Here is a 24,467-nt window from a genome sequence, read left to right on the forward strand (position 1 = left end):
ACCCTGGGGTCAATGAAACCTGTGTCCTTGCTGAGGTGAACAGCTAGGGCATTTCTATAATACAACAACATTAGAGTACCAGAAGATTTTCCAAGCCTTGGGGTCCAGATCCATGGACCTTTACAACTTCCTTGAATTGCTCACATATTGTCCTGTCCTCAAGCAAGCATCACTCTTGCCTGCTATAGAGTATAGGAAAATATATGGAGTGTGTATATATATATATATACATATATATATAAACAAAGGGTATATATAGAGGTCAGGAAAGACTCACTTAAAGAAAACAGTCTGTGTGCAAGCAACACATCACACTGGCATCATCACCTTAATCAGGGCAATAATTTGTCAGCCTGCCTGTCTTCTCTGATACTCTCAGATATGAAGGCTTTTTTTTTAGCTCTCCTGTGATGTTAGAACCTTAAATATTCTTACCATGATTTTCTTTGAAAAAAGCCATCATCATTAAATTGCACAGCTCGCCTGTATGCAATACAGCATTAATAAACATGATAGTGAACATGAGAATTACAGACAGTTTTCCTGGAATTCCCTACAGGAAGGACTGATGACTACTTTCCTTTGTGGATTGTTTGGTGTTTGTAGAGTTTTTGAGACAATTTTCGTGAACTTTTAAGGTTATTGGTCTTCATGGGTTCGAGAGGGGAAAGTCCTGCTTAACTGAATTAATTTCCCTTTATGCCATGGTCACCCATCTAATTGTAGATATTTGAGGGGTTTTTTTTTTTATCAAAGCTTTTGATACTGTCTCTCACAGTATCACTCTGTCAGAATGTCCAGCACACAGATAGACAAGTCCATAATATGTTGGGTGAACAACTGGCTGACAGATCAGGCTTACTGACGGGTCAGGCTTAAAGAGTTATAGCAAATGGGGCTACATCCAGCTGGCAGCCAGTGGCATTCCCTAGGTCTCAGTTTTAGGAACAATACTCTTTAATGTTTTTATAAATGATCTGGATGCAGGAATCATATGTACATTAAGTTTGCTGATGATACTAAATTAGTGGACTCCCTTAAGGGTAGAGATTCACTTACAGAGCCATCTAGATAGACCAGAGAGCTGGGCAGTCACCAACCATATGAAATTTAATCAGAACAAGATGAAGTGCAAGTTTCTCCACCCAGGACAGGGTAATCCTGGTTATACCTACAAACCGGGGAATGAGAGGCTGGAAAGCAGCCCTGCAGAAAGAGATCTGGGGGTTTGGGTTGACAGCAAGTTGAATGAGTCAACAGTGTGCCCTGGCAGCAAAAGAGCCAACCGTGTCCTGGGGTGCATCAAGCACAGCATAGCTGAGCAGTCAAGGGAGGTGATCATCCCACTCTACACTGCACTCGTGCTGCTCCACCTCAAGTACTGTGTGCAGTTTTCGTTCCTCAATACAAGAAGGATGTCAGGCTATTAGAGTGTGTGCTGAGGAGGGAGACCAAGCTGGTGGAATGTTTTGAGAGCAAGAAAAGAGGAGCAGCTGAGGCACTTGGTTTGTTCAGCTTAGAGAAGAGAAAACTGGGGGAGGACCCCAGTGCAATCTACAGCTTCCTTAAGTGGTGCAGTGGTGTGAGAGGTGCTGATCTCCCTTCTCTGGTGACCAGCAGTAGGATATGAGGAAATGGAATGGACCTGCATCAGGAGAAGTTCAGACAACCAGGTAACCCACCCCCTTAATGTTCTTAATCCTTTAAAGTACTTAGGAGAAAAAGCAGATTTAGCTAGCAGATCACAGCTCTCTTAATGCTGGCCATTATTACCATCCCTAAGATAAGTTTGCTTGTGAAGAAGTTCACTTTTGGTAAGGAATCTCCACATGTGTGGAAGTAAGTTCCTGGGTTTTTTTACAAGGACATTTTTTTACAAGGCACTTTTTAAAAGGCATGTAGTGTCAGGACAAGGGGAAATGGCTTTAAACTGAAAGAGGGGAGATTTAGATTAGGTATAAAGAAGAATTTCTTTACTTTGAGGGTGGAGAGACACTGGAACAGGTTACCCAGAGAAGCTGGGGTTGCCTCATCCCTGGAAGTGTTCAAGGCCAGGCTGGATAGGATTTTGAGTAACCTGGTCTAATGGCACGGGGTAGGAACTAGATGATCTTTAAGATCCCTTCCAACCCAGACCATTCTATGATTCTATGACTTAAATTGGGCTAAGTCACATTTCTAATTGTTTGTAAATATTTTGTATCACAAATGGTTCTGCCGTGTAATGACAGTTCTGAGACATGTTCCCGGGATTTATATCACACCAGGTAAAGCTCTTAGTACTGATATTTACCATCTGTAGGCTTAGTGTGTCTCATCTACTTCTTTCACAGCTAAGTAGTATTATTTCAGGGTCTTCTGCTGATAGGAAGATTACACAAGAAAAGGAGCCTGAGGTCAATATGTTTATTACAACACCTAGAAAACATGTTTGATAACTCCGGTGTGCCATCTGTGAACACTGCTTTAAACCAGTTTATTTTGTATGATGCTCAAGTCATAAGTATTATACACATCTATAATGTTGTAGTTTTGTTTTGTTTTCCCAAGAACAGCAGCAAATTTAGGCACTAACCTGGCTGGGAACTACTCAGATTTTCAGATGGAGGAATTTTGTTGCAGGGCAAAGGTAGCCCTTCAGCAAATGGTTTAGGAAGTTATTGCTGTTAGTTCCTAGATTCTCATCAGAGATGGACAGACAGATTACAAGAATCCTTCCAGGACACTGTCATGCCCGATAGCATGGATTTGCATAAACTTTCACAAGTTCCTCAGGGGCACTAAACTCTTTAAACCACTCTATCAGGACCACAAGCCCACGTGCAGGTGGAAGGAAGCTGTCTGTTGTGGTCATAGGGTAGTTTTCACCTTTTTTCCCTAAAAGTCCTTTTCAAACTTGTTGCCCTTGTTTCCCCGTTATATTCTTCACTTTCTCAGAAAACATTTGGCTTAAGGTGAAATTCCTGTGTCCATATCATCAAAAGCATGTTCATGGCCCCCCTATTCCTCACTTCAGCTTAAGCTCAACAAAGCAAATAAGGAGCATTTCTCTTTCTTGATTTTATCTGCTTCCTTCTCCTCACTCTTATCCTTAGGTGTATGCCCCAGGATTTTCTGCAGAAAAAGTGATCAAGTTTTATTTCTTGGAGTGTGCACCTCCTCATCTCAAGGTCTATTAGAGGACACAGGCACAGGAACTGACATTCTGACTCAAATCCATGCAAGGTAATTGGGTATTCTGAGCTGAAATAGGTACAACTTTGGATTTTAGGTTCTGATTCTGCATCATACAACTATTCCTTACTACTGAAACACGTACACAAACCAAGCATTAAGCATTAAGGTGGCCTAATGATTTTATCAGCAACTTCTTTTTTTTTTTTCAGGAGAAAGGCATTATGAAGGGACCTTTCATGAGTTAAGCACTTTTTTATCTAAAATGTCCCCAAAACTGCAAAATCAGCTGGGATTTGTGAATCAGAGTATTTCTAACTAATAGTAATAAAGGCGCTGCAATCCTACGTCAGGCTTGATTTTTTTAATCAAATGACACAGTTGAAGGAAATACAATGTTAACAATATTAACCATGTTAATGATGGTCTCCAGCCTTAGCCCACTCACAGCAAGCTCCTGGAGCTAGGTCCTGTAGCCACTGAAGTATGACAGAACTTTGCCAGGGACTTCAGATGTGCAAGACTTGTCCTTTAAATGAACACACGTACACATAAGGAGTCTTAGAGCTCATGCAAATAGGGGAGTTGATGAGCAGTCAGGCTGATCACAGCACTTTGAGTAATTCCCATATGGCATGTGAGGAAGCCACTGCACCACCTACTCCAAATCAATTTACTATTTGCTTTGAGTGATCCCCCAGGGAGTCAGTGGAAAGCAGGCTGCACTCTGCTCTTTCAATCCCTAGCTCAGTTAGTGCAGGACAAGCTAATAGTTCTTATGTATGCCCCAAGACTCGTGAGAAGGGAGGAATTTAACAGAAAAGTCCCATTGCTAAACCAGGGTTTTCAATACAACTTTAAAGTAAGATTCTGGAGCTACCATTTATTCCTTGTGTCCACATCTTGCATTGATAGCAGCAATGATTTTCAGTTCTTCATAATTCAGCCTTTATCTTCAATTCATTTGTTTATTTATTACAGGGATTACACCCAAAGCCTCCCATAAGGCCATACAACTTTCAAATCTGAGTGCATTATGGATTGCAAATGGGCTTTAGCCCAGACTTTTCTGCTCTGTAGCTCTAATCCAGCCTGTTATTAGTTGAAGAAAGCACTGTGTGATTTAATTGTTTCTGTGTAGGAACAAATAGCTCCGTTGTCTCTCCTTGTCTTTCAAAGCCTATGGGTGTTAGGCTCTTTTGCAGGACTTCTGGTTTCCTCCAGTGAAGAGAAAGATTACCTTGCACAATCCTAGGCTTCCTCGCAGGGGCACATCTCTGGTTTGCCTTTTTTTCCAGTCTTGCCTAGCTCTGATTTGCTTCCTGGGTGATCCTTCTCCCTGGACAAGGAAAGCCCAGAGTGTGTCACTCACATCCATCTCACTGTCACATTTTTCACTCCGCACAACTCCCAAATGATCCCAAAACACCCCTGTGCTGACACAGCTCCTGCTACCCAGGCTGTCACTCACAGCTACCTGGAGCACAGTGTTGTGCTGTGCAGGCCAGCTGTGAATTTAATGGAAAGGGGGAGAGGAAGAGGACGATGAAGAGAAAGAACAAGGGGACTATAGCCCTCTGCCATGAGCAGCATCCTGATCCACATCCTCTCTGCAGGTTGCAGCCTGCCTGCATCCACTCTGCTGCCTCCAGCAGAGCAACCAGAGCTGGGCCTGGAGCACCAGCCTTGCTCAGTCATCAGCTTCCCTTAACAGCAACCACTCTTGACAGACAGGCTGCAAGCATCATGTGAGTTTTAAGGGTAAATTGTAAAGTCCAGAGGCATTCGAGTTAGAGCAGTGTGTTTTTTGGTTCTTCTGATTTACCAAATCAGCTTTGTTGAAGGCAGTTCCAGCAACATGCTCACTCAGTTGCTCACTCAGTAAAGCAGCATTGCAGGCACACTTCAACAGTGGGGACCTTCCCAGCACTGCTGTGGGTTGTAGCCTTCAGAAGCACATACCTGGATCCCATGCAGGGCACTGGGGCTGGCTGGCAGCCTGGATACTGCAATCCCTGCAATCCCTGCCCTTCCCCGGCCACCTCTGCATGACAAATAGGAAGGCCATATCCCCCCTGGTCACAGCAGAATTGCACTTATATTTCCCTCTCAGCACTTTGCATGCAGTTTAGATAATGTTATTCTGGAGGCAACGTAGATATACTCCATGCTCTTCACTTTAGGGAGTCAAGTATATCACCAGATCTGGCCTGCAGGTGCTTTTTCTGAATGATAATAAAAACACAGCAAGTGAGATTGAAATGACATAAGCCTGCCTCTCTTCCAGGGAAGCCAATCACATACATTCCGCGAAGCTATTAACCAACCCTCATGTCCTTTCTGCTTCTCATTCGCAGTCCGAAATGGATGGTGTCTCCAAAAACCACGTCAGAGATGACAGGAAGTTTTGGGAGGGTCCCACGCTGCCGCCCGGCGGCGCTCCCTGCGGCGCTAACGTAGGGAGGCCGCCAGAGGGCGCCGCAGCCCCGCGCAGAGCCCTGCCCGCCGCTCGGTTGAGCCCCATGGCTGCTCGCACGTAACCCAGCGCCGGCCCTCGGGAGAAAGCTCTGGTTTGGGAGGGAGGGGCAGAACCCCTTTTGTTATCAAATAAGCATTTTTAAGATCTTGCCCTTTACAATTCACAATGAACGCAAATACGGCACATGCTTCCTGAAGTCAGGATTACCCAGCAATCATGAAGCAAGGGTCACCAAAGGCCACTCAGTTTGCTTCCTGGCCTGTGTTCCGCACAGCTCGCTTGTCCAGGTCCCTGCAGAGCAGACAGCAGCAGCCACCCCACCACCCTGCCGCTCCTGTGCTTGAAACACCAGAGGTGGTGGGAAAGGGTCCTGCTGAGCAAGTGTGTCCTGCGACCCACACCCACATCAACAGGCCAGAGGCTGGGACTTGTGGAGAAATCTTACCACTCACTAGTCTAGAGAAGGCAAAAGGAGACACGACAGTGTTTAAAGAGGCGAAGGCTGCTACAAAAGGCAGAGGGAAAAGGCTGTCCTCCGGACCTGCACTGAATAAGGCACAAGCTTCTGGGCTTGGGTGTGAGCAGATGCTACTTCAGTTGGCCACTTGAACAACCTTCTGAACACATGAGTTTAAATGGTAGGGTTGGCTTGGTTGGTAGTGGTGAATCGTTGGTGATTGCAAGTTCTTAAGAACGTAGTGTGGCAGGGACAGACATATGCCTGTCCAGGAAGCAGCCTGGTGACTTCTCTGGCAACCTGTTCAGGGGCCAAGTCAAATGTCACACTGGGTCTCTATTTTCTACAAACCAGAGATTGCTGAAGACAATTAAGCAAGTCTAGCTAATATCACCATCACTGCTATCGGTTCCTGAGAAACGTGATGTAAAAGTAACTTGTCAAGAGAGAAAGGAGAGAGAGGAAGGGATGGAAGGATGAGGGCAGGAGGGAGGGGGAGAAGAAAAGGGGGGAGAGAGAGATCCTGCACCCCTGGGACCAGCAGGCATGGAAATGCCAAGGTCTTTGCAGTTTGATGAACTTCCTGTCATTTCAGTGCTCCCTCTCCACTTTCATAAGTATTGTGTACTACAGATCAGGCTGAAGCAGCACAGTCAGAACCTCCAGCCATACTGTTTCTTGTCAGTAGAAACCTGCATCTTATCTTGGTCCTTGTAAAGGCATGTTCAACCACTGCAGCTCTTGCTGAGCCAGCAAAAGAAACACTGCCTAAAGTAATCCAACTGCTGACATAATCAGAGTGCAGCATCATGAGCTAAAGGAAAAACAGGCTAGCAAGGTTCACAGTATTCCCACAAGCAGAGGGCTTGCCAATTAGATCAGATCACATCAGGTGAGGTCTTCCCTGCAGGCTAAGGCAGTGCTTCCAAGCTCTGACCAAAAATCATTGAACCTTTGCAGCTGAAACAGTGGGAAGCTTGGGAATACATCTGTAGTCCATCAAAGGGCTCATAAGGTTTGCACAATACACCAGTGATGGTGTAGCAGGAGGAGCTGCAGCTCCAGAAATGCTGAACTGACACTCAGGATGCACAGCTTGAACCAAACACATTACACTGCAAATAACCAGGGCTTGAGCCTGGCACATGCCAATAGTTGAGCAAATCTGAGTAAGTGACAATAAAACATGACCACTGTGTAAGGGACACTGCTGTGACCTAAGACTGGGGTTGCTGAGCAGCAGGACCTCAACATATGCTGCTACACAATGTAATACCTGCCACCTGCTACACTACAGCCCTGCAGCGAATCCACTGCCAGGAAAATCCTATGTCTAGAAGAAGAGGGATTAGAAACAGACTCAGAAGCAAACAACTGTGGTCAGCGGAGAGCAGCTGCATCTGTGTCCTGGGTTCAGCAGTAGCAGTCATTTTTCTCCTTAGTAGCTGGTGTAGTGCTGTGGTTTTGACTTTCAGCCTGGGAACAGTGCTGATAGCACCGGTGTTTTTAGTTGTTGCTCAGTAATGTTTACTCTGACCAAGGACTTCCTGAGTCTCATGCTCTGCCAGGGAGGAGGGGAAGCCGGGAGGAAGCAGAGACAGGACACCTGACCCAAACTGACCAAAGAGGTATTCCATACCACAGCATGTCATGGCCAGTATATAAACTGGGGACAGTTACCCAGAAGGGCTAGATCACTGCTCGGGTCAGGCTGGGTATCAGTCAGTGGGTGGTGAGCAGTTGTATTCTCTTCCCTTGTTATGTCCCTTATCATTATTATTATTGGTGGCAGCAGCAGTGATTTGTGTTATACCTTAGTTACAGGACTGTTTTTATCTCAACCCATGGGAGTTACATTCTTTCAATTCTCCTCCTCGTCCCTCTGGGAGCAGGGGGAGGAAAGGGGGAAGTGAGCATGGTTCTGGGTTGCTGGCTGGGCTTAAACCATGACAATCTGGAAACCAGCATTTGGAGTGGGAATGTCCCCAGATGACAAAAAAAGCCGTGTGGTGCAATCCCCAGGAAACCCAACCAACTTGCTGTTGTCCAGTGCAGTGTCCCATATTCATCAGTGGCCTTCACCCGTCAGCTGTGGGGAAACAAAAGGTATTTGAAATCAGTGTAAAGCACTAGGTTAAAATGCCCAAAGTGGTATTTTCTTCTTTATCTGTCAGGCACTAGATGGCTTTTTTCCCCAGAAAGTCTGCATAGCTTATACCTTTACTTGATTACATGTATTCTGGATGTTCACACATGAAGTGCTTTGTGCTTTTATAGCAAGTTGAAACTATTATTACCCAAAATGGGAAGTGAAATTCCCAACTGTCTCAACATGTCCATACTTGATTTCTACATAATCACATACTTCCCAATCCTAAACTAACGCTGACTGTGAAGTACAGCCAAAGATAGTAAGAAAAGAACAGAGAATGTGCCCTCAAATCTGTTCTAATGAAACTCGATCTAGGTAATAAACATGTGCTCAGACTAAACGGGTGCTTTAGCCGTACTGCCACTGAACTGTGACCTATCAGAGACAGAACAGAGAAACAGGCAAAGGGAAGGAGACAATTTCAGAAAATGATCAGTAGCTATAACAAACTCTTGACACACCTTTCTTGAAGGAAGTTTTCTTGACCAATAAAATATGTGTCAGCCTAGTGATAGGAAGTATCATCAAATACCCCTTGTGCTTAAGCTGGTGGTGCAACACGTATCTCTCAGGTTTCGTGGGTGAAACATTAACTATTACCCAGCTCAAGAGGAAAGAGAACAGACAGCACAGCAGCGGTAAGCAGAGCAGGGCTGCATGGAATGGAAGGCACCAACGTAGGTGCAGAGACGACACAGTCTGACCTGTCGTGTTTTCACGTGGACACTTCATGCAGTCCCACGCCTAAGGGTGTTCTTACCCCTTACATCTCTGCACATTTCCACCCTGCTTGCAACGGCGGCTATGCAACGCCCAGCGCAGCAGGAGCTTTACGATAGCAGCCACGATGGGAACAGCCCTGGAGAGCGCTCCAGAGTTAAAGTCCAGAACTTGAAGGTCGGTACCGAACTAGACCTCCGAAGCCCGCCGGGCCTGGCTCAGGCGTCAGGGAGGTCACTGCAGCCCTGAGCGCTGCTTCGGCCGGCCTGGGAGCAGCAGCCTCAAAGGGAATGCGGCTCGACTCCCCGCCAGAGGCTCCCGAGAGCGACTGAAGGGGCTCAGCACCCGCTGCCAGCACCCCCGCCTAGCCTTTCCCGTCTGGGGCTCCCGCAGAGACACCAGCAAACCCCGGGAGTTCCCCTCACTGCACAGACCCGACCAACCCCACGGGCAGGCACAAACGCAGGGACTCACAGCTCCCCACCTCTAACGCAGCGCGCTTGGCGGCGCAAGGCAGCCAAGCAGGGGTAGGGAAGGGAGGAGGCAGGCGGGATTCCGCGGCTGCCGGGCCCCGCGGCCCATGCGCCTCCCCGTGCGCCCTGGGAGCCGTAGTCCGCTGCACCCGCTGCCCACCGTCGCTTCCGGGCCTCCCGGCAGCAGGGGACTACAAGGCCCAGGCTGCCCAGCGGCGCCGGTCCCGCCCCGTCCGTGAATGACTAGTGCAGCATGTTGGCCGGATAGCGTGCCCGGCCGCTGGAGAGCCGTGGCGCTGCCGACGCCTTCTTCCGCAGCGTCTCCGCCACCGAGCACGGCAAGTGAGCGAGGGGAGGCGGGGAAAAAGCCGGCCGCGGTGCCCGCTTTCTGCCGGGCCGGGGGGCCTTGGTGGTGCCATGTTGGGGCCAAGCCTCTGTGCGGGCGAGTGTGTGTTGCAGGGGGACTGTTGCGTTTTTCCCCGTGCCCAGAGACCCGCGGGAGGGGGTTTGCTGTGAGCGGCGCTCCGTTCCCTCTTGGCGCCTTCCCTTCGGGTATGTCCCCGCCCTTTCAGGTATCCGGCCTGGAGGTGCCGCCAGGCAGCGCCCGTTCGGGCAGGAGGCGGCCGGGACGTGGGCTCGGGCCGCCCGCTCTCGCCGCTGAGCGCGCTCCCTGGGCCTTGCGCCTGTGGCAGTCGAACCGGGAGGGCTGCGATCGGCGCCCCACAGCGCCGGCGGGGCAGAGCGGCCGCGGCCAGCCCGGCGCTGCCCCGCCGGTGAACCTGCGGGCGGCAAGGCAGAGAGGCCTTTCCGGGCCGGGGCGAGCTCTTCCTTGGTCTCGCAGCGGGGAGGTTGAGGCGTAAATCCCCGAAGCGGCAGGGAAGGGGAGGCCGAAGGCCGCTGCCCGTCCCCTCCCCGCCGGAGCCCTGCGCGGAGGCTGGCGCTGCCGGCCCGCCAGCTCCGAGAGGGCACGGCACTGGGAAACTGGTCCGTCGGGGTGCGGCCCCGTGTGCGGTTACAGCAGCGCCCGCGCTTTCCGCTCGCTGCGTTAGGGCCGGTTCATGGCGAGGGGGGTGATGGAGGTGGCAGTGGGGCGCGGGCAGAGCGCTGCGCGCTGTGCTGTGTGTTCGCGGTGGCTGGTGGTAAGAGCGTGGGGTTGGTTGCGATGGTGAGCAGAAGGAGAGAAAAGTAGTTTTTCTCACTTCTTTTTTTTGGTCTCTAAACAGTTGTGACTCTTCAGACGCCGCGTTGTGCATCACGTGCAATAAACTGTGAAATCAGGATTTTCATTTGAAAACAGTTCTGATTAACCCAGGTCTCAAAAAGATCTCGTGTCCCATAACCTGTGCTGGGCTGTTGATGGAAATACACATACTGATGATCGTGTATGTGGGTATGCACACAAAGAAAGTGTTTAATTTTTGCTAGCTTTCAGGAAGAAGGAGAATGTTTTTATTTGGTCAAACTTTGCAGAAACTTGCAGCTGCTGAGTGGTTGCTGCTGGGCTGGAAAAGCAAGAGGATGTGCTTTAAAAAGTTAAATGCTGTTTTACATGTGTAGTATTAGTAGGTGTCCTAAGGAATATCAGAGGTGCCTGGAGTGGCCTCACTTCTCCATTTTGTAGAGATGTGTATCGGCTGAACCTACTACTCAGCTCAGTTATGCACATATTCCTTCTTGGAAAGCTAACAGAGGAAAGAAAAAACTAAACCAAACACATTTCAAAGGTTTCCCTGCTGTATTTTAGTAGGGAACAGGTCTTATGCAGCAGATGTAAACTACATTTAACTAGCCTAAGCTAAATGAATTTATTAGGTACTGGGTTACAGCTGTGGCTCTGGTTTGTGCCCTGTTCTTTGTGGCTTTTGGTAGACTTTCAGGTTGCAGTAACTTGAGTTGCTGATGGTAAGTTTGTCGGCCGTTGCAGTGTCTGGCACTCTTGTGTCTTAACTGTAGACTGCGATACTGCTAAATTCAGTGCTAGGAGAGTTACACATATTTTGCAGTGCATTCTTTCTTCCATATGGCAAAATATGGTAAAACATTGCTGCTGCTGGCACCACAGCTTGTGAGTAAAACAGTGGTGTTGGCATCTTACTTGTGGGAGAGTCATCCAGTTGCTTCTTGTAAAATAGTACATTTTGGAAAGCATCTTTTTTTTCCGTATTTGCTACTGGAAAAATATGGGGAAAGAGATTTGGGGCAGTCTTAGAAAATGAAAGATGAAAGCAGGCCAGAGATGTGCTCCAGATTTAATGGGAGTAGTGCATAACTACAGCTGTCTGAAGTGATCCTGCATCACTTCAGTATCAGTGATACTTTGAGTATCACTTGCCAGGCAGGGTCAGGAGGAAGGAGGGATTCTGCAGCTCTCCTTGCCCTGCCAAGGAGTGACCAGGCTGGTTAGCAGCACTGGGTGCCTGTCATAGACGATTTACAATTAGTAGCATTATATTCTGTTGGTAATGATTGTTACTAGATAAATATTTGCAAATAGGTTTCCAGTGTGAGTGATTTCTGAGGTGAGGCCTTCAATTATGGAAGGCTTTTGTAAAAGGCCATTCAAATTTGAGATGCTACAAACATGTTGGTTAATACTGTAGTTTTGCATTTGAACACAGAAACTCCTAAGTTTTTCCCTGCCTCCAAAATGAGTTGGGGCATATAACTTTAATATTAACTGCAGTTGATAGATTTGCATGAAAACATGCGTGCATTCAGTGACCAGCTCTCTTCCTTTCCACTTTTTTCTTGAAGTAGTAAAGGTAGCTAGAGGGGCTGTTTTTCTCCTTCTGCCTCCTTCCTAGCCCCCTCCTGCCTTTACCTGATATGCTGTGCGGTTTGATTGGGATGCAGAGGCTTTGCATGTCCACATACAGCATTTAAGCGTCCTGATGACACCATGTACCAAGCTGTAGGAGAGACTACACTGGAGCTCCAGGAGTTCATGTTTTCATGTGGTTAATCCCTGCAGGCTGTCTGCAAAATAACCTTGTCTGTAAGGACAGGCAACACTGGGTGCATGTGTTGAGGGCTGTGTCTCTGTGCAGGAAGGGTGTGCACGCTTGCAGGAGGGAGCAAGAGTCTGCACCACAGCTTAGCAGCAACATGAATGCTGATGAAGCTGAAGGTCTCCAGTCACCTGTGCAGTACATCTGGTTCCTGGTCCTGCCTGGGTAGGACATGTATCTGGTGTGTTGCACAACTGGGAGCCATCCTTTGGAAGGACAGTAAGACAAGTAGTTACAGGATAGCTGATAAAGAAGGCCCCGTGTGAGGAACCAGGATCAGAAGTTGTTGGGGGGTTTTCTCATTTATTTGGAGGGCAGCATCAGGAATGGAAATAGGGATTATCTTTTGAGGGGAATATCTTTTTTTTTAAACTACTGAGCTTGTCAGGTGCAGGGAGTTCCACACATTAAATGAGTGGTACAGCTGGATGGAGTAGCATGCAGGACAACTTTCCTGGTTGGTGTGTGTCTGTAGCACTGAATGGTCAGTGCTAACCTGTGGCTCCTGTGTCTGCAGGCCAGCAGGCTGGAATTGGCTTGCTTTCCTGGAGCTTTGTCCCTGTTAGCTCTGTCTTGAAACGTGACCCTCTTTCTTCAGGTCCATGCCACATCAGAGCTGTGTATGCACCCGTGTAGTATAACAATGTTTTTGGCTTCTGTGATGGCTGTATGTTTTTCAGAAGATCAGCTTGTTCCTTGCTCCTGTCTGTAGGCTAGCAGTTGAAGTGGCAGACAGAAGAGCACTGTAAATAATGCTTTTGATAGTTGGGCAGAATTTTGGCCTACAAAATCCCAGTTTTGCCATCATAAGGGTTGCATTTAAAAGTGTTCATAACAAAAGGAATGAATGCGAGTGTCTGCCAGTACTCTTGAGACCCATGTTCTGTGTGTATCAGCAGACAGCCATTGATGGGTGGAATAATCGTGTATATGGAGTTCTGCAGCAATTCTGTGGACCACGGTCAGGTATCTTACAAGCCAGTAGTTTGTTGTCCATGGCAGAACTTCTCTACCCATCTCCTTTGCTGGCTGCTTGTAGGTAGTGAACAGAGAATAGCAAATCTTTTAGAACTCCATAGAAACTGTGCATGCAGCAGCTGTGTGATGTTTTGCTGTTCTACTTAGGAGTGTTTTGTAGAGGGTTACCCAGCATCGAAAGTATCACTTGGTTCATAGCTTTTAATGGCCTAGAGAGAGATGTGCTGGGTGGGTATCTTACCCCAAACCTCCTGGTCACAGGAGAGTTATAAAAGTATTTTGGTTCCAAATCGTCCCTGAATTCACATGATTCATGTTGACATAAAATAGAAATGTGGCTTGGGTAGGTATGTAGGTTCTAAAACAGAGGGAGTTTCCAAGTAGCTGGCCTGAGTTTGGGCCATGTCACTTTGGTCTTTCTGTCCCATGTTTCTAAATTTAGCAACCTCTTTATAGCCTCTTAAAACAGTAAGGATTTAGCCTATTGTTTGTTCTCAATTCTGCTGTTAGCATCCTGATTCACCTCATGCTTACTCATTTCTTTTAGTATCCCTAGTCAATGTAATAGCAATAATGTCTAAAACCAAAACATATATGAGAATGCCTTCTTGTGTTCCACTGATAAAGGTAACTGTGCTTGCAGTGCATCGTTGTCGCAAGCCATATATTCTAATGTTCCAGCACCTCCTTTCTCACAAAATTAATTTAGCTGTCTGTGACTTTTTTAACTTCCAAAGTACACAAATGAATGTTGGCTACAGAGTGTAGGTCCCTGAGTTTAGGCTGCATACCTCAGCACAGTTTGTGTTGCAGAAACATCTTGCCGATGCTCACACGGTGAAGAAAAAAGAAATATGTGTTTTGGAGTTTATGAACTTCTGAGTCATGAGAAACCAGAGCCACAATCTACAACTATCTGTGATCACAGAACCAGTTGCTCAGTTAAGTTTGAAAGGCGTGGGTTGTGTCAAAGAGATACATGCAATATGTAGAGTAGGTCACCTTGGTGATGGTTTTGAAATATGTTCCAATTTCTGAATTTGTGGCTGCTGCATTAATTGGCAGGTTTCAGCTGATGCATCCTTCAGAGTATGAGCAGGCTATCAGCAAAGGAGAAACACTGTTTGGAGCTGGTGGTAGTTTGTTTGTAACCACTTGTAAGGCTTCTGTGCAGAATCACGGAAAAAGCCTTATCAACCTTAAATACTCTGCTTCTGTTGCAGAGGGCAGTGCTGAGACTTAAGTGAGTACCTGTTGATTTGATTTTTACCCTCTTGGAGGTTAAATGGTAGGCATGGAAGGTACTTTGTTAGGTATTCCAGACAACGGGTAAAGAATACAATAGTTTTTCAGTGGCAGAACAGTTGTGTCTTTAATTTTTTGGAGTACTAATATGCCTCTTCTGTTTACATAAAGTTAAGTCCTGTTAATTGGTAGTGGCACTAATATGACATGTGCTTATGCTGTGCCAGCTGAACTGAATAACCATTGCTAGAGAAACTGCAGGTTTAGAGGATTAAAGGAGCATGGCACATTTAGTGCATGTGGGTGTAAGTAAATGTTTATTGCTGCATCTCACGCTGAGCAGATCGAGACTGTATTCTGGCCAGGGATGCTGGTGTTGGAGTGCTGGGTCAGGAGGCTCATCACAAAGTAGCTGTTTGTGTGTGCCTCTGGCTTACACCCAGCACGGGTCAGTTCTGGTTCAGTTGTGGCATGACCTCTGTGAGCTGTACTGTGTTCTCACAGGAGAACACCCATTTGATAGTTGGAGACCCTGAATCAAATTCAGTCCTCATCCTGCCTCTTGTCTTTCCCACAGTGACTCTAAAGGAACAATAATGAGGTATGTTGACATGTACTGTGAGGAAGTGCTGTCCTGGGGGAGGAGGTATGGAGAGATCTTCCAAAAGGCCAATGATTAAAAGCAAAGGACAGTGCACATGGCAAAATTGAAATGGTTTGAAAGCTCCAGCAGCCTCCGAACTATTTGTTTAGATACCAGAGGTCAGGTTTCTAGATGTATTGAAGTATTCATTCACTTCAGTTCCTTATTTGTGAAAGATGGAAGTACATACAAACCTGTCTCAGAGGCTGCATGGTTAATGCTCTGAGTATGATAGTTGTTGATACCTTCTTCAATGCTAGTGAATGTTGTAACTATGGAAAGCAGTAATACATATACTCAGATCCGGGGGAGGGGTCAAGCATAAAAACTGTTGACTTTCTGTTTCAATAAGAGGTGAAACTGTGTGACTCCTAGCTTCTTACTAGTTATTCTGATGTGTGTGCAGCGCGTAGAAAATACGGAGCAATTAGTAGAACTTTATTTCTCTCTTGCAGTGTCAACATGTTAAAAATAGCAAGTGCTGCTTCTGAATTTCTGTATAGCTCAGAAGGAAGAAAACATTCAATAAGTCTTTTTAAAGAGCAGCTGACTGTTCGATATAGGTATGGCATGAGAGCTTTTTTATTATTGATTCAGCTGGATCACTGTCTGAAGAAGGCAAATTTAAACAAGATAATAAAGGAAGAAGTTCACCCATGCTGTAGGAGGATACCTGTCTACCCACTGTGGTGTGCTTAGATTTTCTCACTGAACCACCTAATTGAAATAAAACAAGAAAGGACCTTTGTTCTTCAGTGGTAGCTCATGTTCTAGTGCCTGTAACTTGCCTTGTCAGAACCCCTGACTTGCGATTGTGCCTCTTGCCTCCTTAAGACGGAAAGCTCAGAGTTTCAGATGCCTAAATATGCAGCTGGAACTGAAACACTTTGGTCAGCTAAGACTACCCAGTGTGAAAAGTGAGCCAGTAGTTTATGAGAAGATTTCACTCAAAGAGGAAGCTCTGCTGAAGCTGTTTTGCATTAGGAAAGCTGGAGGACTGATGTCAAATAGCATGGCAGGGAGGTTTTCCTCGCACTGCTTTTGTCAGCCACTGTGTAGGGTAAGCATTGCTAGAAGGTGTTGCACTTACCTGTGTGTTCCTTTCTGAACTTGTGTTGAGGGGAAGAGAATAATCCCCGAAGTGTAGGAGAAAAATATAGCCCCTTTTCCACAGTGCTGTTGTTGGTGTGAATGGTTGTCCTGCATGTGCTGTCAGGACAAGAAGACCTTGAAAGGAAATAGGTGAATATCAGTGAGATGAATAATGGCTAAATTTCAGGCTTGCAGTTCATTGGGTGGTCTTAAAAATTCCTGTTTGGTTTCCTAGGTATCTTGAGAGCTGGGGAAAGGGCTTCATTTGTTCATATGTGTACACATAAAGAACAATTTTTAATCGCCCAGTGAATGGCAGGCTCCCTTAGACTAGCAAAGATGAAGCAAGAACAAGTATTCCACTTGATGGGGAAGGTGATTGAATTGGGGGACTGAATTGGGATTCGGTAATCAAGGAGTCCTTTCAAGAAAATTCCAGAGGCAGAACCTGCTCTTGCTGGATCATAAGGAGCCAGGTCAGACTCCTTGTTTCTTCTAGCTCCAGGAATTTTCTTGGCAGCACTCTGGGCAGGAAGAGTGAACTCCAGATCAAGACAGTCTCCTGGCAGATAAGAGAACAGAAATACTTTCTAATCTCTGATCTTTATGTGTGCTTAGAAAGCTGCATCTCCCAGTTTGCCTGAAAGAAATGCACTGTCATAGCCGAGATTTTCAGTATGTGATTTATGTCCTGAGGGCCTCTTGCATGCCTTTGATGTAGCTGGAGGAGAGGGATTTGATTGGTTTCGCATGTTTGGGCCAAGTTCTGTCGTAAGTAGAACCTGAGGTTATGCGATGTTGTGGTATATGTATAATGGAACACAGTAATTGTCTGGACAGCTTCTTTTGCCAGTGGCTTTACAACTAGGGGCTGAATTTCTGTCTCTTCCCTGGCAGGTTCTGCTGACCTTCTCTTTTTCACATGCACGTGTACCACCCCCTGTAATCTTCAGTAATCTTTGCAGTGCTCTGCATTTCATCTCAGAATGAGAGAGACTCTCATCTGCCTGCCAAGTTTGTTTAAAATTCACCTAAGGTTTAGCAAGCACAGACAAAGAAGCTCTGCCTTGTTACCTTGTCTCATTTCTTTAGGAAGCTGAACTTTATTTAAATAAATAAATGCAAGGTTGAAAAAAACCAAGCTCTAACATATTTGGAAATGCTGTGATTCAAGTTGCCCCGATGCTTGTCAGGAATTGATCTAGATCAGTACCTTTTCTTGCTGTTGGATACAGTGAGAGGAAATATGTATAGATTCTTATGCTTCGGTTCCTTATCTGTATAAAAGCAAGTCATGTTCAGTCCTCCTTCAGAGGTTTCAGGATTACTGTATCGAGTATTGTGGGATGTGGTTCTTCTGTGAATACACAGATATACAGGATAGTGACTTTTCCACATGGATGAGTTTGATCTTCTTGGAGTCTAAGATATTTGACTAGTTCCCAGGATGTATGTACTTTCTCCTGCATTGTTGATGAGGATGCTGGCCAGCTGAGCAGCCAGCCTTGTCTTTACTTGGTTGACGTATGTGTTTTGTGCTTTTTGTCACTCACCCTAAAGAAGAGTTTGAACACATGCAGCTTTTCATGACAGTTGTTCAGCTGAGTTTGTTTGCTCTTGGCAACCAGTAATAAGATTTTCTTAATGTTAACTGAATAACTGGAATTCCTGGGCATGTTCAAAGAGGTGGGGGATTAAATCCAGAAACAAGTCAGCATGAGTAGACTTCATTGAAGATCTCTCTTGCTCCAATATCAGAATCATCATTTGGTGAGAATGGGATGAGATTTTCTAAAATGTCACTTGGTGGAAATCACTTGGTGCTTCTGTGTAGAAGTCTGGCCTTTAACTGAAACCTGCAGTTCGCTATTTTTAAGAGCATCCCCATAGATAAGAGACATGTTTTCAAACCCCAGCAGACATTCAGCAAGCTTACGACTTTGGTTTCTGTTTAGGGCCAGTTGATGTTCTGGCAGAAAAAAACACTGGTATTTTGCACATAAAACAATTGAGAGCCAAGCCCAGAGCTCTCAGCATCAGGGTACTGGCATACCCCTGACTGATGCTGTAGTTAGACCAATATTTTCTCAGAGGCCAGCATTGGCTTCAGCATCTCCAGTTCATACTGTCCCTTCAGTTTTGCTACTGCAGTTGTTCCTGCTGCAGTTTGATTGTCTGATAATGCCTTGGTAAGGTTATTTTTTAACCTGAATCTGCTTTCCAGTCTGGTTTACTGCACAAGTCAACAAATAGTTAAACCAGTTTGTCAGAGGCTGGAGAGGATGAAAACAGGTCCTGGGTTCACTTAAGCACACAATGAAACCAGACAGCTTCTGGTCAGGCTGGCTGAGGTGTTAGTGAGCTGCCAGGTCGCATTCCGGTTGCAGGTCTTCAGCGCAAGGGTTTCCTTCTGCTGTGCTTATTTGGAGCTGTGCACACCACATGTAAAGCCTGGAAACACTGAAGCAGAAAAGAGCAGTTCAGCTCCATCTGCCATTTCAGCTTACTCAGACATCCAAGTTTCCTTGACTTGACCCCTCAGAAAGCAGAAAGGCACGGTCCTGGTTTTGAATTATGCATTGTAGCAAAACTAGTGGAGTACTTCTGTTGCCTGTTTTTGAATAAACAGTTTGTTGCTGAACCTCTTGGACTGTTTGCAGTGTGTAGTTCTTGTTTTAACAAGGTATTTACCCTGCAGCTTGGGAGCTGTGCCTGTAGCTCGTGCCTGCTTGGGTCATGGGGCTCTGTTGGGTTTTAGGGGGATTTTGCTCCAAGGAGCCCACAGAAGCTACGCATTTGGCCACTCCATGTTTCTCTTGCCCAGCTTGCAGCTGTGATCTCCAGTTCACTGGCTGATCACTAGCAGTGGACAACTTCAAGGCATGAATTGCTGAAGTCCCTCCGTACCTTCACACTGCCCATGCAAGCGTTCTTTTTATGGAAATGTATTTTAAGCAAAGCTAGAAAGCAAAACAACTCACTTGAAAACAAAGGCTAAAAACCAGGATAGAGAGTGTTGCATCTGGGGAAATGGGAGCTTTTGCCATCGTGTGATGGACTATGCCAGCACCCAGCCAACTTGCCTCCAGCCTCTCCTGGGTGTAAGGCAGGAGCCTGACTTGTCCCTCCTCTCCTTGAAGCAGGGCAGCAAATGTGGTCAGGATTGATCTCCAGCCTAATAAAATCAAGCAGACCTCACATGTGCTGTGAAACAGGTCAGAGGGAGGTAAGCCAAAGGACTGTAGTGAAGAAGCAGTTCTTTCTTGGAGTGCTTCACTTTCAGTGGGATAGCAGTGAGAATAAGAAGACTGAGCATGAAGTCGTGTGGTCGGTGTCTTGTGCAGTCCCCTTGGAGTACCATCAAAGTCAAACCACAGCACTGCCACCTTCAGGGAGAGCTTCTGGACTTGAACAATATGGTCTCTTAGAACTGAGAGATGGAAACCATTAAGCATTTGAAACCACACTTCCCAGGGTTTTTCACACAGTCATAATCTTGCTGATGTTCTTGTTGTAGTTTGTTTGGACAAGACAGAACTATTGATGTAGTAGAGCAAGTTTTTTGCTGTTGCTGAAGCCTTTTAGGCAGCCATCTTGTATCTTCAATTACTTATGAGTGATCTGGAGGGAAAAGGCATTTTTGTAGAATCTGAGACAGCAAAAGCACAAATTCTGAGTTCCCATGAAATCCACCCTTGTTTATCAAGAGATGTTCAGTGCGTGTCAGAACAGGGCTATGCTCTTGATTTAGAGGCAACTCAAGAACTGGGTTGAAACAGGCTAATTATATCCTATTGTTGGGGGGTGGGGTGGTTAACAGCAGCAGAGTTGACAAGGTGGCATTTTTGCATCTTCAGTTTGCTGCTTTTATTACTTCAACTTTCATTAAGATTGTAGAGACATTACTGGTTCTTCCCCCGTCCCCTACAGTTCTTAAACAAATATTCTGAGTTATAACATAAATTTTTAATACTCTTCCATTCCGTTTACTTCTTGCAGTTCTTGTGTGATTGGTGAAAATAAGCCTACGCTGCAGGGATACAAGAGGAGCAACAGCCTGAGGTAGGGCTTGGAGCTGAAGTTTGTTTTCAGTACAATTGCAGGGACGGTTGAGACACTCAATCAGCCAGGTTCTTCCACTCATCCTCAGGGAAAGTCTGCAAAGTCTGAGGGTTGAGACCACCTGTGTGAGACCCCTTTTAAAATGGAGTGGGGAGCTAAAGTGCTGTTTTTTTTAACCACATTTAGGTTCTTCCTTTTCTCCGGCTAAAGTGCTATTTTTTTAACCACATTTAGGTTCTTCCTTTTCTCCTTTCACATCCATGTATTTCAAAACCTTTTTGTGGTGAAGCTCAGGAGCGTTTCCTTATGAGCCAAAAGAATGCTTGTTCCTGTGTTCTGTTAATTAAAAAATGAAGAAAGGAACAGCAGACTTAATGTGGTGCTTAGTGCTTTTCCCACTGCGATGATGTTGTGGTGACAAAGCCAGCATAAGTGACAGGATTAATTCCATATGTTAGATGGATACATTTTTCCAAAATATTTTTGTGACTAGAGTTACGTATGCAAGCAGCAAATTCAAGCCATATGTTGCGATCAAAAGCTGAGCTGGTGTTAAATTATATTTGTGAATGTAATTGCAATTTGCAGTATAATTGCAGTTTGCAGTTGTCACCAAACAGACTTCTGCGTTGTAGTGAATGGGTAATATGCAACTGTGAATGTTTTAAACTTTGCACTGTAAAGCTGTTGTACTTTTTGGTCTTACTCCGTGAAATCTGCGGTAAGTTTTGCCTTGCCTTCAGTGGGGCCAAAGTAAGACACCAGGAGTTATTATCTGAAAATTACTGTTTGACGTAATGGAATGCAAGAAGAAATTAATTGCTCTTATTGAAAGCTTTTAACAGTTGGATGTGCTTTGTACAGTCCTGTTTTAAATCTCACCAGGTTAAGTACAAAGTAAATAAACCAGTCATTCCAGCTCAAAATCTGACATCCTTTAGGAAAGCTTGGCTGCTTGCTTGCTGACTCATTAATACTGACTTTCATTTGGAAAGCACTTGAGTGATGGTAGATTCACATCCTGTCTAACTTTTTGACTTAATGTTGTTCAAGAATTCCAGATTCTCCCAATGATCATCCTGCTTCAACTTTGAATTAATACAGCTGCCTAAATACAGTTTAGAGTTGAGCTTTCACTGATTCTTAACTCTTCCGCATTAATCCTGCCTTTTTGACAGGGATGACATAGTCTGAATGACTGGGAGTGTTTGAGTTCTGTGCATGGGTTTTAAAGCCTGCCTGTTAGTTAAAAATAAGAAAGGTTTTGTTAGCCAAAAATCTGCCTTATGTACTTCTGGTAATAATATTTAATATTAATCTTGGGAATCTTTCAGATTACTTTCCGACACTTTAGAGAGCAAAACTAGGCAGATGCTTTGCATCCTTTTGACTTTGATTTCTGATGTATGTAAAGCCAGCATACCCATTAACTTTAAGTTGGATGTGTGTATTGTAAGTATTCCAAGAGAATAAAATACTTGAGCAGACTCTTCTAGAATGGATGTGTGTATTCTTGTGAGAATCGATTAACTTTGTCAGACTCCTGGCAGAGTAATGCTTACTGGTAGTTGAGTCAAGTATGCCATCTTATAAATGGCAATGATGTTATAATAATCAGTGCACATTTTGGCTTTCAACACAGAAATATACTACTATAGTAGTGCTGGAGATAAACTCGTTCTTTTTATTCTAGAATCAGATTTTGGTTTTTAATGTCATGCCGGGTATAAATATTATCTTCTAAAATAGGCATGTAGTAGTTGTTAATACGTTATTTCTCATACTTACCCACCTAGGAGAAAAACAGTTGTAAAACCACAGATGTTTTGAACTGTTCACACTGCTTAAATTATTTACTTGCTTGAATATTATATGTAGGTTCAAGTTGAGCAGACTCACAAGGGGAAAGATGCATTAAAGCATTTCATTATAATTCCCAGCCTCTTTTTGAATTTGTTTCATACAGGCTGCTGCAGATCCAATGTCTTCCTCTGATGCACCAGAAGATGGCCCAAAGGAAACATCAAGTGTATCGCAGAATATCAGTATGTTTCTGGTTTGACTGGGGAGGGTGTATCACGTTGGAAGTTTATTAAGCTAAATGTCCATGCCTTTTCCTTCCCTAATAAGGATGTGGCTGTTGGCACACAAGGGAGATGTGAATGAGGTCATATCTGACTTAATCTGTTCTTGATTTGTGGAAAAGCCCAGTTGCACAAACCAAATTTGGAAAGAGCAATGACATATCGATTGTCAGTTTGCTGCTCCCATGCTCTCAAAAGAAAGTAAATGGTTAGTGATTTTAATAGATCTATTTGGCTATTGTTTTAAGCTCAGTTTTTGCTCTCTAAGCCAGAGACGTATAAGTATGTATTTGCTTAAACGTTCTGGCGTTTAGTGTTGTGATGTTGAATAACTTGTTCCAAGTGGAATACTTTCCCCTTGCTAGCATGATAGTATTTTGATATGAAAGCCAAGCCTGCAAGAATAGAAGTATTATTCCAGCCAAAACTGTCTTGTGAAGCCCAGGAAGAGCATCAGTCCGTACCTTTTAGTGGTAAGGATCAGATCATGACAGACAGTCCTTTCTGAGGGGAGACAAACCAAAAGCTTCTTAAGATTTGCTTTACGTTTTGTGATACGCTGTTGTCATGTTAATGCACATGGTGCTCATTATGAGCAATAGGAACATTTAGATTGTGCTTTCTGGCAAATAATAAGCTCTGAACCACCTTAGGGTGAATTAGTTGGTAACAGCAACATTGCTGTAATGTTGAAGTTGCTCAATAATCCCTAAGGATTGCAGCTTTCAGAAATAACAATCATGGGAGCAAACAGAGCCTTGACTAAAGCTATGGGAAAACCATTCAGACCTAAAGAAGCAGATTAATTTTTTATGCTGCTTTTTACTCCAGATATGGAAGTTGGTTTAATAAAAATCATAGCTGCTCCTGAGAATGTTTTCCTTGATTATGTCAAGGAATCATAACATCTGGTACTGCACTGCTACAGCAGCTTTTCTTCACATGAAACTTTATTCAGTCTAGTTCTGAATATATGTATGAGGTGAAGCCCTGAAAATTAATAGAGATGAAAGCCTTTAAGGGTTACTGAATACATAGAAACCACTTTGAGCTGTTGGAATCTGACCTATAAATGGCCTTAGGCTAGGAGGGTATTTGGAGAAGGTGTTGTGCACACTTCCCTTTCTTACATTCTTTTTTAGATACCTACTTTTGACCATTGTGGGGGGAGGATGTTTGTTCAGGTAGATTTCGGTTGATCTAGTATGATTACTTTTATGATTATGTGACTGAGAGATGCAAATGCAACAGCTCTACCTCTTCTTGCTTTTACCATAAGTTTTCCCCAACCCTTCATTAGGTCTTAAATCAGACCATACTGACTGCAACACACCATATTCTTGGGTATTGACCATGAAGTAGTAGGGTACTAAAATGCTAACTAAGAAGGGTGTTGGAGGGTGGCTTTTGTTTTGTGGTTTTTGTTTGGGTTTGTGTTGGTTTTGACATGAAATCTTGAGATGAGTGGCCAGAGCCACAGAGTTAAACCTGATGCATTGAATAAATGTATGGTAGGAAGCTGTAATTTATGTGCATCTTTGACATCCTGCCTGCAAACTGTTCACTAACCTTTACTTTTTTCCCTGGGATTATGATCTTATTCCAGGCTTCTGGACCACTTGAGACCTCTGCTAACTTGTTCAGCAGCTTGCCAGAGAGAGAGAGTTGGTTGGAAACAAAACTCTTGATGGCTTTTTTTTTTTTTTTTAATTCCTAAGATTCATTACAGCTTAAAGATGATTTACTCAAAGTTACTGTGTTTCCCACTGATGCAGAACTGAAGCTTTTCTGTCTCAGTTAATGAGGCTTTCTGGCATTTAACAAGCAATTGTAATGGACCTGATAGCTTTTCCTGTTTGCTGTGGCAAGCTTGACGTAGATGGGCTAAACTCCTGTTGTA

The 24,467-nt window shown here is 44.8% G+C and overlaps 1 protein-coding gene across 4 annotated transcripts in view; it reads left to right on the forward strand.

Annotated features, from left to right (window-relative positions):
• The first annotated feature begins 9,576 nt into the window (after positions 1-9,576).
• The window catches only part of TRABD (TraB domain containing), a 36,145-nt gene continuing 21,254 nt past the window's right edge, over positions 9,577-24,467 (forward strand). The window contains exons 1-3 of one of the 4 annotated variants that reach the window (XM_061372951.1): positions 9,645-9,797; positions 20,421-20,483; positions 22,450-22,528. In XM_061372951.1, the coding sequence (XP_061228935.1) occupies positions 22,465-22,528 (64 nt within the window). In that variant the 5' untranslated portion in view covers positions 9,645-9,797; positions 20,421-20,483; positions 22,450-22,464. Of the gene's footprint in view, positions 9,798-20,420; positions 20,484-22,449; positions 22,529-24,467 lie in introns of those variants that run through there. The other 3 variants (XM_061372953.1, XM_061372950.1, XM_061372952.1) reach the window with 3 other exon arrangements.

This window comes from Neopsephotus bourkii, unplaced genomic scaffold (genome assembly GCF_033783945.1).
Source record: "Neopsephotus bourkii isolate Nb327-2 ecotype Australia unplaced genomic scaffold, CSIRO-AGI_Nbou_v1 NB_1624, whole genome shotgun sequence".
NCBI lineage: Eukaryota > Metazoa > Chordata > Aves > Psittaciformes > Psittacidae > Neopsephotus > Neopsephotus bourkii.